Here is a 14,261-nt window from a genome sequence, read left to right as displayed (position 1 = left end):
GTATTTCCCTGACCTTGAAATGTACTTAGTCCATCTGTTTGGTGTTTTCATGTGCACTAATTGGTCTAGAGAACCTATTCAAGTTAGTTATATTACTAGAACTGAATATAAAACCTCTCAAGCACTCTTTTAGTCTCTTTATGTGTAAATGTACACTTTGAATTTTCTCCGTGCTTCGCTCAGACGCAGAGTTCCCCTTCAATGAGGAGAGGGTGATTCCTGATGGAGTCAACAGAGACTCAGCCATCATTGGAGGTAACAAATGTCTTTCTGAAAGCAGCCAGATTTTTGCATTCATTGTTATGTATGACAAGAAGAAGCAACATATTCTCATATTTAAGAAGCTGAAACCAGGGAATGTTTGGCATGACTGATTTCTGTTGATCGACTAATTAATCAATCAACTAATTGACCCCTCGCTAAGCCCCGCCCCTTTGTGATGGTCCAACAAGCTGTCGGAGTAAGCACGTAGCCCACACTGTAACTAACTGCACTCCCTGAAGGAATATTATCATATTTTTGTAAAAATGAAAGAGTGATTCCAGAGAGAAGCAGACAGAGGGGTCTACAGTCTGTGTTTGAAGGATATATCCAGGATGTCAAACTGACTCAGCAGCAACAACAGGTTAAAAAGACAAAGATAGTTAGAAGCTAAAGCCGAACTATAGGCTACAGATCACAGTGTAAAAGTGAACCACCACATCACTGCTGATCGCCACACAAGACAATGAATATAAAGGGAAACTTTGCTGATACTGAACCAGCTGTGTGGCATCGCAGTGTGTGCAGATGAACGGTGTTTGGCTTTCCTTTGTGCTGCCAACCACCACACCTCTATCACCGGAGCTTTGCCAGCTGATGGGCAGGGACCTCCTGGGGAAGTCAAACAACGTTCATCTGCACACACTGCGATGACACACAGCTGGTTGAATATCAGCAAAGTTTCCCTGCTTCCCTTCACTGGTTCCTGTACAGCAGGGTTGGACTTTGTTTCACTGTTATAATCATTAAAAAGCAAAAGCAGCTTGTGTATACATTCAGTAGGCTATATCTTCAGTAGCTAGCTAGCTAACCCTACACTTTTCAGGGTCTGATTTTGGTTTTGGAACAGGGAAGAAACGTATATCTTTTTCCAACCTCTCCAGGTAACGAGTATCATTAATACACGACGTGCCCCAGGCACAACATTTAGCTCCAAATCCACAAAACCAGCCTGAAAATGAAGGAAATCTGAAATAATTGCTTTAGAGTCAATGGAGCACAGCTGTGTTATTGGCTGGTGCTAGGCTATGATTAGCCAGTCTGCATTCGAGGGGCAGGACTTAGTGAAGGGACAGTTGTTTCAGCTTTGCTCCAAAACTGAAATAAATAAAGCACTGAACGCTTTAGTGCCCAAATACTTTTCTGACTTTCTGCAACACTATGAACCATTAAGTCCTCTCAGGTCTTCTGTGACGGGTCAGCTTCGTGTCCCCAGGGTCAACACTAACCATGTGGTCATCCCAACTCATCAAATACAGCTGCTTTGTCAGTGGACCTACACGCCAAATTATGACATGCTCGGTACTCTCCTGTGTCAGTTTTAGACATTCAGGAACAGCAAGTCAATTTACACTTGTTACATGCAGTGTGTTTTTAAAAATAAACTCCTATTTTCGATGAAAATGAACCGTTTCTGTTCAATACATGCAGTATTTTTAAAAATAAACATAAAATAGGTAAAACACCTCATTTTTTAGGTTTAGCTCCTGACGTTTAGGCAACAAAAGCATGTGGCTTAAAATAAGGACGATTGTAATGTAACGTCACATGACATACATCACTACCATTGCATGCTACACATACTAGCACACTATGTTGCCATTAAATTAACTCCATTTACTTTTGGTTTCACACAGGAAACAAACAGCAGGCTCCCAGGTAAAAGTCCAGAGTTTGTTTGGTAGCAACAAGGGGGTGCAACATGGAGAAGCAGCATTTAGTTTTTATGCACCGCATACTTGGAATAAAATCCCTAGTCCTTTTAAATCAAGGCTGAAGACTTTTCCGTCTGTTGCTGCCTTTTAGTAAATCAAATATCTATACATTTCTTCAGTGCACACTTTTATTCTTGTATTTTATACCTGTCTCAGTGTATTTTAGCTTGTTTTTATTTTCTGTTCTCCAGTTCTTTCATGGCATTTTTAACTGTATTTAAATGTCCTTCCATAATGTGTTTCATTTGCACTTTGTCTCAAAGCTTATGATGTTTTATGTAAAGCACTTGTTTCTGCCTTGTTGCAGGAATGTGCTTTATAAGTAAACTTGCCTTGCCAAAGTTTTTTAGCTGGTCGAAGCAAAGTAGTAGAGGTGACTGAAAATATACAATAACGCCTGTTTTTGTGTGCGTGACGTCTGTGTCCTCTGCAGGAATCATCGCAGTGGTGATCTTCACCATCTTATGTACTCTGGTGTTCCTGATCCGCTACATGTTCCGTCACAAAGGCACCTACCACACCAATGAGGCCAAGGGCAGCGGGGAGTCCGCCGGAGAGTCGGCGGACACGGCCATCATCGGAACCGACAACCCAGAAACCATCGACGAATCAAAGAAGGAGTGGTTCATCTAACGGCCAATGGTGGGACTTTGACAGAGGAAGTGATTCGTCAGACCACCCGGTGCCACAGAGATGGAGGAGGTTGAATTCAATGACCAATCACAGGAGAGACGGAGGAGTGGCCATTCAATAGGACAATAATCTCCCAGAGAGGGCGGGGATGTGTGATAGACGTGTACAGAAATCTTTTTTTGTTTGTTTGTTTGTTTGTTTTGTTTTTTTATATATCCAGAGTATTAGAGCGAGAAAAGGGACAGTTAATGCAGCAGAGCACGGCTGTAAGAGACTGTACATGTATATACTAACCGGCTTGTCCTTCTTTGTATCGTGCTTGGGAGTTTTCAGGAGTCCTTTGAATACTGTATATGACAAATAATTATACTTACTGGGTCGTGTGATAGCACAGATTTATTGCCAGTCTCTGTTGCATTTTGATTTTATTTTTTAACAAAAATCTTATATCAAAAATGATCAAATCAACATGCCAAACCCTTCTTCTTTTTTTTTTTAAATTTATCAAGCTGCGGTTGCACCAGTCTGTTAACACTCATATCCGTCGAATGACATGCCACCTATATTGTGGTACTATAGAGTTGAATATGGATGCCAAAACTCACTTTGTAAATACAATATTTTGTGTTATTTTTTTTCTCTCAAAAGATTTATTTAGAGTCCATTACATAAAACACTAAGGAGAAATTTCAGATCTATATTACATTATATGTCCGTCCATTGCATTATATATGTATCAGATATAGAGTTTTATGTTTAAATCTTATGACATTCGATTGTATGGGACATTCCTTTCTGAGGAGGAGCAGAGAGGGGTTTCTCAGAGCATGATGGGAAATCATGACACTCCATGGTTGGTTTAGCTCAGCACGGCAGCTTTCTTTTCATTTGGAGCGGGTGAAACCGTGCGCCTTTACTCATTCAGACTTGAGCAATCCCTTTGTTTCTTTGCCAAACACTTGAGTCTTACGTCTTTCACAGATCGGCTCAGAATTTTGCGTTAAATGTTTGACTTTGAGATAAGGAGTTTCTGACATATTAGACTGACGTTGGGCTGTAGGTTTGCAGTGCGTGCATGCATCCATGCGTATATGTGCAGGTCGGATGAATAAGATTTATTATATTAAATGAAAGAAGTGCAAGGAAAAAGTCACACAGATGAGATCGAACAACCTGCCTGACACTTAATGAATTCTATTGATGCACTACACTCCATGAATTAAGTGGTCAAAGCAGCATAAAGCAAAAAAAATCACTGACACCTAATACATGTTCAAGATCTGGGAAAGGTTAAGATGATAATTGGCTTTCTAATCCGTTGTGCCTTCAAGGTGTTGAGCCGTTGCGCCTTGCCCCAGACCACTTAACACAAACTTAATACAATAACTTGCTGCTGCTGCATGAATTCTCATTAATCAGAGGTGTCTTTATGATTCTCTGATTTAAGTGGTGCTGTATACGATTAGCCATGAATCTCAGTCGAAACTTGATTCTGAATTCAGAACGCTTGGGTTAAAAAACAACCTGCAAATTAATCTCAAATCCTGAACAAGGCTGACCTTCTCAAGCACAGCTGTGTGGGCTCTTAATGCAGCAGGAGATGGTACGCTGACGTATAAGGAGAGCTGCACGCATTCAACACACACGATGTTTACACATACCCTCTGTGACGCACATGCACACGCAAGCATGCATGTTTGATACAAGCATGAGTCAAGGTTGTTCGTTCTATTACGAGAGCAACAAGTTCAGAATGAGGAGGCTGCTGCTTTGTCAACAATGAACTGAGCTTCACTCTAACAGTGCCACTGTCGTCCAACATACAAGATGTACAATTTATATTTTCTAACCATGTTGTGTTTCCTGTCATCAGTGCGTGTGTTTACCTTACCGTAGCATTTACAGGACAATGTGTCACATTTGCTGCCAACTTTATTTCGTCGTGAATTTGCTTTGTGTGTGTCTGTTTGGTCAATTTGCTGCCATGACATCCTGTTACATGAATGATTTTGTATGTCGTCATCGCCTCATGGTTGAGTGCTAACTGTAGATCACTTTATCAGAGACATTAGGACAGCTGGTGAACTCAGCCTGCCTTCTACCGCGGCCTCAAAGAAGATTTTCTCCGACCACACATCACATCCATGAAGGCAAACCAGTGACTTTCCTTTTTTTTTTATAATTATATTACTCAGACTATACATTAACACGCACACACACCCTTGATATGTGGTTTGAACATACCGATGATGATGATGGATCATCATCTCCAACAGACATAACCCATATGTTTTGCTTTCAGTTTTCTTGAGTTCAATAAAGAGTGTTTGATCTTTAATATCAGTCTTTAATGTGTCACTTTCATGCTGACATACAGACATCTTTAGACAGCAATGCGAATCACATGTTATACAAAGGCTGTGAGACATTCATGGGACATCTTGGCCTCATGGTGCGTTCCATTTGCCCCAGATATTTCAACTGGAACATTCCCTGCTCCACAAATCAACAGTTAAGTCAGGAACACTTAAGTCAAAGAAAACTTTATTTCCATTTGCTGTATTATATTTTGCAGTATGGCTCTGTTCTGGGGTCTTTCCTCGGGGCTACGCAGAAAGCCTCTTCCACACACCTACGTGGAAAGCCTAAGGCTGAGAGAGAACACCTTTCCACCCTTCTGCACGCCTACGCTGAAGGCCTAAAACAGAGACCTGAGAAAACAGACACAACTCTCTGCCCTTCCATGTGCAAATGAGGAAAGCCTTAGGCCCTGTTTAGACGACAACGGTTTCTCTAAAAACGGAAAAGTCTGTCCTTTGCATTTTAAAAAACTTCTGCATGGGGCGTCGGTGGCTTAGTGGTAGAGCAGGCGCCCCATGTACAAGGCTGTTGCCACAGTGGCCCGGGTTCGACTCCAGCCTGTGGCCCTTTGCTGCATGTCACTCCATCTCTCTCTCCCCCTTTCACACATGTCTGTCCTGTCCATTAAAGCCTGAAAATGCCCAAAAAATATCTAAAAAAAAAAAAAAAAAAAAAACTTCTGCGCAAAATCTACTGGAACCGCTGTAGTATGCACGCCAGGCCAATGGGTGGCAGTGTAAATTTGCAAAGCAACACCACGGCATGACGCCATGCACTTGCGCTGAAGCGCCTTCCTCTACAACGCGGTGATTACAAACCAAAACAAAGAAGACACAATGGTGAAAGCATGCACAGATAACTTTGTCTGGATGGACGACGAGGAGAGTTGCTACGGTAACAGATCTACACTTCACTTCAAATGAATAGGGTGAGCAGCGCAAACAGAGCTCGGCATTGTTGTGACGGTTGACTTTCTCCCTCATGCCTAGTGACTGGAACCGTAATGCGCATGTGCGAAAAGTCTCCGTTTTCAGAGGAACTGCATATTGCAAGTTTACATGACAACGGAGACACTGCTGTTTCCAAAAAAAGGCACTCTGGAACCCGCAAAACGTTGCGTTTTCAGGCACCCAAAACGCAGCTGTCGTGTATACGATCGGCCAAAACGCAACTAAAGTTTACCGTTTTCAGTTGAAATCGTTGTCGTATAAATGGGACCTTAGGCAGGGAGAGCAAACCACCCTGCCTTTCCATGCGCCTTCCATGAGAGCAGCAGCAAAGACCCCCCGGGAACAGAACAGAGCAGCATCAACGACAAACAGAAATGACATTGATAAGTCAGACACTGCATGAAAAGGAGGAGCTGGGGTGGAGGCGGGTTGCAAAAGAAGCAACAACAGTAGCCGGCTAAAGCAGTTTAAATAGGGCGCCCTGAATGAGATTCACCAATTGGTTGCGTAGAAAGGAATCATGTGATCTATCAGCTGACTCCCTTCCAACAATCAGCTGCTCCATCAGTTGTTAGGCTGTTTGAGATCAGCTGATGTAGCTTGGTGTTGATTTGGTGATTATATGCACAAAATACAGCGCAATGTGTTGTTATCAAATGATATTGCTAACAATGGCTAACCAGGCTAGAACTTGTATGCCAACATCTTGGTTTTCCGACTTGTACCGTAACGCAGCCAACTCGGTCATGATATCATTCCCAGCCCTGACCTTCAACTTCCAAGGTAAATGAAACACAGCATTATACCACCTAATAGGGGTGTTCTCAAAAACTGTATTGATTTGTATTTGTTTTTCTACAAGCTCTTTTTTCACCAATAAGGGCAAGTGTTAATTACTTTGATTATATTGCAAAAAACGTAGTGCTATGATGCTCGACGTTACAGGGATTGTGATACATATAAATACAGATACCACTTTCCTGATTGCATAGAATAGTATCTTTTTAATTCGTATGGTGGTGTGTTTTTATTCTATCACATCCCCCTAAAATTAGAGCAATATATCACCTTGCTTACAGTGTCACAATAAAATCAATATTGAATCGTAACCCCTGTATTGTGATACGTGTCAGATTATTGCCAATTCAAAGCCTTTCAATGTGATAAGTGCCTTTGAATCTGACTCATGGCTTACAGCTATGTCACCACTCCTCTTTCTAACTTCCTGCGTGTCACCCTAACACTATAATCCGTCAACAGCTCTGACAGGGTTTACTGGCCCCTTAACTAAGTGCCATGAAATAATAAGATAACATTTCATCACATGCAGTAATTTATTTTGAAGGATGAGTCTAAGACAAATCCCATAGTTGCGAACTCTGAAACATATGGCACCCTCATGATTCACATAGATCCAGAGTTTACCATTTGGGAGAGGGTTAGGAGGGTGTCTGCGCTCCACCTTGTCAGACAGATTGCACCTAAGGCAGGACACTGCTTGACCTAATGCTTGTAATTAAACTGTTTCCAGGCTGTAACATAGAATCTGTTGAAGAGGGTGAGAGAAAAAAGGACACTGAGTTTCAGGGAATGAAGCACAACTACACACATTCTCTAATGGGTCATTTTATAAAGCAATTCTAGTTAAACTGACTAAATTTTTTATCAGGCCTTGCTGCATCTATCACATGTTGGGAGAAATGACAACAGGTCTACCTGCTCTGGTCATAGGCTGCCCCCCTGTGGTCAGATGGTGCAGTGCTGTTAACCACAGAACTAAAAACAATAAAGTCAATACAATTAAACACTAGTTGTTATTAGCACGAATAAATATAAAACCTAAAAATAGAGACAAAGTAATGAGGCTGTACAATAGCATAAATAATTACCTGTGAGACTCTGAAAAGACAAATAGCAGAGAGGAGATAAAGACAAGCTGGTAAAGAAAGCACTGAATGATTTCCTTAGGATTTGTAGGTCACATAAAATAGTGTGTTTGACTCCAACAATGTTTGAAAAGACAGTGAAGCATGTCTACAAAGACCCTTACCAGCTACCAGCTCAGTAGTGTGTATATTCCTCTCTGCCACGGCTGTCTTATCTTGTCTTATCTTTGATAACGTGTCTGGTCAAAAAAGGCAACTCTACATACAGATCTATGTTTGCTGACCTGCTCTTCCTACAAGAATGCATTGCACTCAGACTGTCAGACTGACAACAACAACAACAGTTTAATCAGCATTTTCATCACGCACATTCTGTCACAACCTACATTACCCACAAGGCAACTTGGCCACCTACAATCCGTTGGAAGGTTCAGGTGTGTGAAGGTATGTGTCCACAGGATCCATCAATTCCACACTTTTCATTCACTGTCTGTGTAAGCAGCAAAGCATTCTGGTGGCATAGTGTTGCATCCCAAGAGACATTTAATCTAAACTGCTTTATGCAAATCAGGGGCATCAAGTTTGACTCGTTACCTCTGGAAACTCACAAAAAGCTTTTAAACTAAACGTTGTCAATCTAAGGTCAAGACAGATTCAACAACGGGCTTATTTCTCACCTCCATTTGATGAACTGTATTCATAATGTAAGAGAATGTTCCCAGACAAACAATCAAGTTGGTATGAGTTGAAATCTGGGAATAGACAGCCCATAGACGGTATAAAGTAATGGATTTAGATACCGTTACAAGAGGGGTGGATCTGAATCATAGACTGTAGCGACACCTCACAGACTGCCAGTCACTTCAAGTAGCCACGCCCTTAAATATGCACAACTTTAAGTCTTAATAAGACGTAAATTGAGTTTTATAAAAATGTATCCCTTGTACAGTTGTCATGAATATTGAAATTAGCTATCAAGAACAAAAATTGTAGTTTTTTTTTTAGTTTTGGGGTGGGGTGGGGGGGGGGGGTTTCTTTCTTTTTCTTTTGTACCAGGCTGTTATCATGTTTATTTCTGCTGTTAAGTTCTGCATTGTAACATGGGGTGTCTAGGGTGATAGACTCATTTTTGGAGCCAGCCTCAAGTGGCCATTTGAAGAACTGCAGTTTTTTGGACTTGTGCGTTGGCTTCATTTTTCAGCCCTGGAGGCTGCCACTTGGAAGCCGCACAACCCCCCATATATAAATTAAAAAAAACTTTAGAACCATATCATAAAGCTTTGTTTATACTCATGTGAGACACTGTGGTGCGGCACTGGTCTTTGTGGATGGCATGCAGGCTACAGGCATGTACAGAGGCATTTATGCTCAGCATGTTGTTTGTTGCAATAAATAACAGAATGCCAGGATGCATGGAAACTAAATATTCTTTGGACAAGCAAGAAGTAAACTACTGGGAGAACATTACTAAAAAAAAATGTCATTATCCAACATGGCTACAAATGCTTCCCTGGAATCCATCGTTGCTGAGGACGGATGTATCTGCTTATGACCAGTATGTAAAATTAGCTTCAAAGCCTGCCACTGTTCCTGGGGGTTTGGCTAGAATAAATCCATTGTCTTCCTTTATCTGAGGTTTAACTGGTACTCTTTTAACTATGTCATCTCATTGTGTCGTCTTTGGGTTTGGGTAAGGGGTTGCCTGGTGGCTTTGTAGGAGAGCAGATATCCCATATAGGAAGGCAGTGTCCTTGTTGCAGTGATCACAGGCTCAGTTCTGGCCTGTGGCCCCCTGCTGCATGCTATGCATGAATAGAACGAACTACTGCCTTTCTTGATCAACAAATCGTTGATAGACAATAGTTGCATAACAGCAGTGAATGGGACAGCACATAAAGATGCGCTTTCATTTGCCAATTTTCCAAAAATTCTTGTGAAAATTTGCATTACATTTGGACGGAAACCCAGCTTGTGATACACACATACAGAGGTTTCCTTTTCTGGCTCTGGATAGCACAATGTAGTCCTTCACAAAGCTTCATTTTTTATTTTTATTTTTTATCGATAAAAAAAGAATTTACCCATAAGGACTATTACTTGGTCTTTAATTTCTGGGTATTTAATATGTCTGTTAAATAACCAATAGAGGGCAGCAGAGTGTAAGTTAATTTTGTCTTGATCTGACATTCATGAGGTCACAGACATGACTTTCTGATGCTTATTTCTATCAAAAAAGAATCATTCTGAACACTGAAACATTCATTTATTATTTTTTTATTGGCTTTGAGTTTATTTAAACAAAAAATAAATCACTACAAAAGAAAATCAGCAGTTACAAAAGACACACTTGTCCAAAAGGTAAACTAATAGCTTTCACAGTCTCTTGAATTTCTTCCCTTTCTTTCACCATCCACCCTTTATTGTTCCACTCTGATGCCACAGTTAATGTGTGAGTTGGAGGGAATCAGGACTTGGTCTTTGGTATGCAGCAGGGATCAGAGTAAAATGAGCAAGTTTCATTGTCTCAGGTGAAGCTTTGTGACGACGCAGACATTACAGTGGGGGGGGGGGCGTAAGACTCTTCTGAGATGAAAGCCTGGGACTTCAGAGCGCGAGAGATGAAGGATGGAAGATAGCAGTTGACACTTCAGGCTTCAGGACATTCAGCTGTAACAACACACATGACGATGGTAGTGAGCAAAGGTCTCAAGCACTTACAGAAACAGTTCAAATGCATTTATATCTGAGAGTTTGTGCAGTTTGTTTGTTAATGACATACCATTCTCTGGCAAGATGACAATGTTATCAGCGAGGATGCCAGACTGCAGGGAGAACTGGGTGAACTTCTGCTGCAGGGCGGCCCTGGCAGTGGTGGTGCGGCCTGCAAACACAGAAGTGAGTTGAATGAACCCTCCCCAAATCCTGAATCCACCAATTTAGCACACAATGCCTTCCTTTAGGGATACAACACAAGCTGCTGTCTTGTGAATGTGGCAGACTTACTGTAAAGCTTGTTGAGGACCTCAGACACTCCGTCCTTTGTCTTGACAGTGTGGACCAGAGCGTAGTCATCATACACAACTTCAGCAATGCGCATGTCATTGTCATTGTTCCACACTGATGAAAGAAGAAACAGAAAGGTCAGGGTGTTGAACCTTTGTGTTTGTGTCTCTCTCATGTATTTGTGCGCACTCTACTCACCCTGGCTGCGGAAGGTGAAGCGTCCAGGAGTCTCGGTTTTCTTGGCAAGGTGAGTCATTCTCCAGCAGGTACCATCAGCACTAAAAGGGAGGAAGAGGTCAGGAATTAAGCTTTTTTTTTCCCACAGGAGAATCATTACAGTGTTTTGCTTAGAAGCTATAATTTAATATTAAGCACATACTTCAGGTTGGCATAAGAGAGGTCCAGGTCTCCTCCATCAGTCGGTTTCAACACAGCAGTGCCCATCTTCATGCCTGCCTTGTGGTTCACAAACCACTGGGCATTTGTGGCAAAGCCAACCATGTACCACTTGCCTGCCATCTTGAAGAAAGACAGAAGGGGGGAGTAAAGGGTGACGAGTGTTTTAATCTCACAGAATCAGTCAAACATAAAGCTCAAGGGGTTATCTTAACTGCAGCACATGTGTTACACAACCCATTTCCCATAAACTATTGAACAAGTCACCCTTCTTCTGCATCTCTCTTACCTTCTGCAGGTCGAAGTCTGCCACAGGCGTGACCTCAGTGCATGCAGCCAGCGCACACATCAGGGCGACCAGCATCCTAAGCAGTGTGTTCCTCATGGCTTCTCCTTCGTGTTCTGGGCTTCTCCAGCAGTGAGTGAAGTATCAGTCAAAGGTGAGGAGGAAAAAGCCAAGTGGAGGCTCCTTATATCCTGCAGAGCCCTGCTCCCTATCCCCTCCTCATCCCTCTGTCTCCTCCCCTCTCCTGCTGCTAGTTTTTTCATTACAAAACCTCTTTGGCCCTCACTCACTCACTGCCATGCAAATCACTGCCGTTACACAACTGGCACGTGTGGATGGGAGAGGGGGAGGCGGGGAAGGAAGAATGGGGGAAGGAGGAGGAGAAAAAAAAGGGAGAGTGGGTGCATAATAGGGTTCTTTTAACACCCCTCCCCTTCTCACTCCTCCTTCACAAATGCTCAGGCATGCCTGGACTATCAAAACAGCTGTTTGGTAAGAGTGCAAATTTCTTCACCATATGGCACATGAAAGGTCCAAAAACACCACATGCACAATGAGAAATAACAGATCAGAAGCACTTTTGCTGAACTTCCTCAAGACAGGGCTCAAATCTACTTTATAAGCCAATAAACTCCACATGAAATAAGATTTCAAATGTACTAGAAATGCATTCTCTTGCAGCAAAGTGCCAGATGCAGTGAGGCCATGATGTTAAAGATTTTCACAGTGTAATCATGTTCACTATTTCACATAAAAAGCTGTCACTGTTGCCTGTAACTACTTGCTTGTTCTTTGCAGTTCATTTTGAGTGTTAACTGTTTCATAAAACCTTTGAAATATGAGTCATTTAAAGGGCAACTCTGTCTAATTTTTGAATTTCAGTATGTTATTTCCATGGCCCTCAGAAGTTTAATCCATATTTGAGCTGCTGTTTCTCAAAGCCAGAAACCAGGAAAGTAAGTCTTGAAATTGAAGTCTGGAGCTGCTCCATAGGCAATGAATATGAGCCTGATTTTGTGGACCCAAAGAATGTTTGTTCCTTTTTTTATACCCAAATGAGCTTTACTCTATTGTAGTGTTCTCAGCTGTGAAATGCAAAATGTACCCGTGTACCCAGAACATTGCCCTGAGTGCTCTCAAGCCCCTTTCTACTAAGCAGCCTGGGTCAGTTCAGTTCAGTTCAGTACATATATTTCATGTCTCCACTGAGAAAAGTTGTGCATGGCACTAACAGAACCCTTCCTAACGTTCCCTGTTTTTCATTACCCCTCTGTTGGGGTACCTAGCACACAGATCTGGTACTAAAAGGTGGAGCTGTGAACACTGCAGTTTGTTGATTGGTCAATAGAGGACGGTCACTCTGCTCAGGACTGAGCTGTGGCTGGTTTCAAATGTATGTAACCACTCTTTATACCGTGGCAAGTTTTACATACATTAGTAATCTATAACTATAAAATAAAAGGATGCTTTGCCGCCTCTCGCAGCAGCTATAGACTGAGAAAAAATACTTTAATTCACTGAGCTGACTTATGGCAGAACTTTTACTTATAATGTTACTCAATGCATAAGCTGACAATGTGAATCCAACACACCTTTAACCATTACTTTAGTTTTTATTGTCTCTCTTGGATGACATACACCTTTACTGATGGGTGGATGATTGAGCATTTAAATACATATATAGGCTATATATATATGCATTTCAAACAGATTTTGGGAACTGCATATTCTAATCCTCATTTGGAGAAAATAAAAACGTGTTGGAGCATCATTCTGGTGCACTCCAACAACACTACTTGTCTGAGAAGCACCCAGTGCACAAACCTACTATTTTTAAATAACCCATCAGGAGAGACTCTCACTCCAAATGTTGGCACGCAACCCTGTTCTGTGGACGGTAAACAAGGTGCAGACTGAGAAGGAAATACAGCAAAAGCTGGAGAGAACAGTGAATGACAGCAACCCTGCTCACATTTAGGAGTACTATCTGCGGCACTGACGCTAAGCCAATCCAGGGTCTAGGTACATGTGGGGTTATTTTTGGTTCTAAAGGTGCTTTACTGAAAGGTTTTGGCGGAAATGGGGCTTCAGTGTCACCTAGAACATCTTTCCTGATTCATTGTCTATGGAGCAGCTCCAGACTTTGTACCCTGTGACATGGCAAATTTGAGTTTTAGCACTATAGTGTTTTGGATTTGGGAGTGAGTTATTCGTGTTAACTAATATTTTTGGACTGTCTTGGACCATATGAAGAACAGTTTAGAAATGGCATAGTTCCCCCTTAAGTTGTGAAACAACTTAGTGAGAAGAAGAGTTCGGTGAAACATCTTGTTTGACATTAAATCTCTGCATTATGTGTTGAATAATACCCCCGAATCCAGCACTGCTCATAAGAACTGTATATAACATGTTGTGTAATGTGTAATGAGCTTATTGGCTGTGAATTCTTCATTGGCAAAAATGTATTGATGAAGTCAGCAGAGCTCTATTAGAGACAAGGCGGGCGCGGACTTGCAACCAGCATGTTATGTAACACACACACAGACGCAGAGGTGCTGGGAGGAGCTAGGGGCAGCATCAAGAAGCACTTTGGTAACCTAGTTTTGTAACCAAACTCTCACAACCCCTTTTGGGCTCCACATCTGGGCTCCATTAACTCCCACCCCAATCCCTGAATCCTCTATCCTCACACACACCCCCAGAAGCATTCACACTGACACTCACACTGAATGGTAAATCTCAGCAGGAAATGATGGGATGGAGTTAACAT

The 14,261-nt window shown here is 41.9% G+C and overlaps 2 protein-coding genes across 3 annotated transcripts in view; one reads left to right on the top strand and one right to left on the bottom strand.

Moving 5' to 3' along the window:
* The window catches only part of cntnap2a (contactin associated protein 2a), a 465,407-nt gene extending 460,460 nt beyond the window's left edge, over nt 1-4,947 (top strand). Inside the window, exons 25-26 of one of the 2 annotated variants that reach the window (XM_033639118.2) lie at nt 184-255; nt 2,410-4,947. In XM_033639118.2, the coding sequence (XP_033495009.1) occupies nt 184-255; nt 2,410-2,609 (272 nt within the window). In that variant the 3' untranslated portion in view covers nt 2,610-4,947. The remainder of the gene's footprint in view (nt 1-183; nt 256-2,409) is intronic. The other variant, XM_033639119.2, reaches the window with a different exon arrangement.
* Nucleotides 4,948-10,064: 5,117 nt separating this feature from the next.
* Nucleotides 10,065-11,661, bottom strand: LOC117264846 (lipocalin). The gene is made up of 6 exons (XM_033639139.2): nt 11,495-11,661; nt 11,189-11,328; nt 11,008-11,087; nt 10,810-10,923; nt 10,586-10,687; nt 10,065-10,473 (listed from the first exon to the last, which is right to left on the bottom strand). Exons 1-6 carry the CDS (start codon nt 11,588-11,590, stop codon nt 10,454-10,456), a joined length of 552 nt encoding a protein of 183 aa, XP_033495030.1. The 5' UTR covers nt 11,591-11,661; the 3' UTR covers nt 10,065-10,453.
* Nucleotides 11,662-14,261: the final 2,600 nt, after the last annotated feature.

The sequence above is a fragment of the Epinephelus lanceolatus genome, chromosome 20 (genome assembly GCF_041903045.1).
Source record: "Epinephelus lanceolatus isolate andai-2023 chromosome 20, ASM4190304v1, whole genome shotgun sequence".
NCBI lineage: Eukaryota > Metazoa > Chordata > Actinopteri > Perciformes > Serranidae > Epinephelus > Epinephelus lanceolatus.
This window is presented reverse-complemented; position numbering and strand designations above follow the sequence as displayed.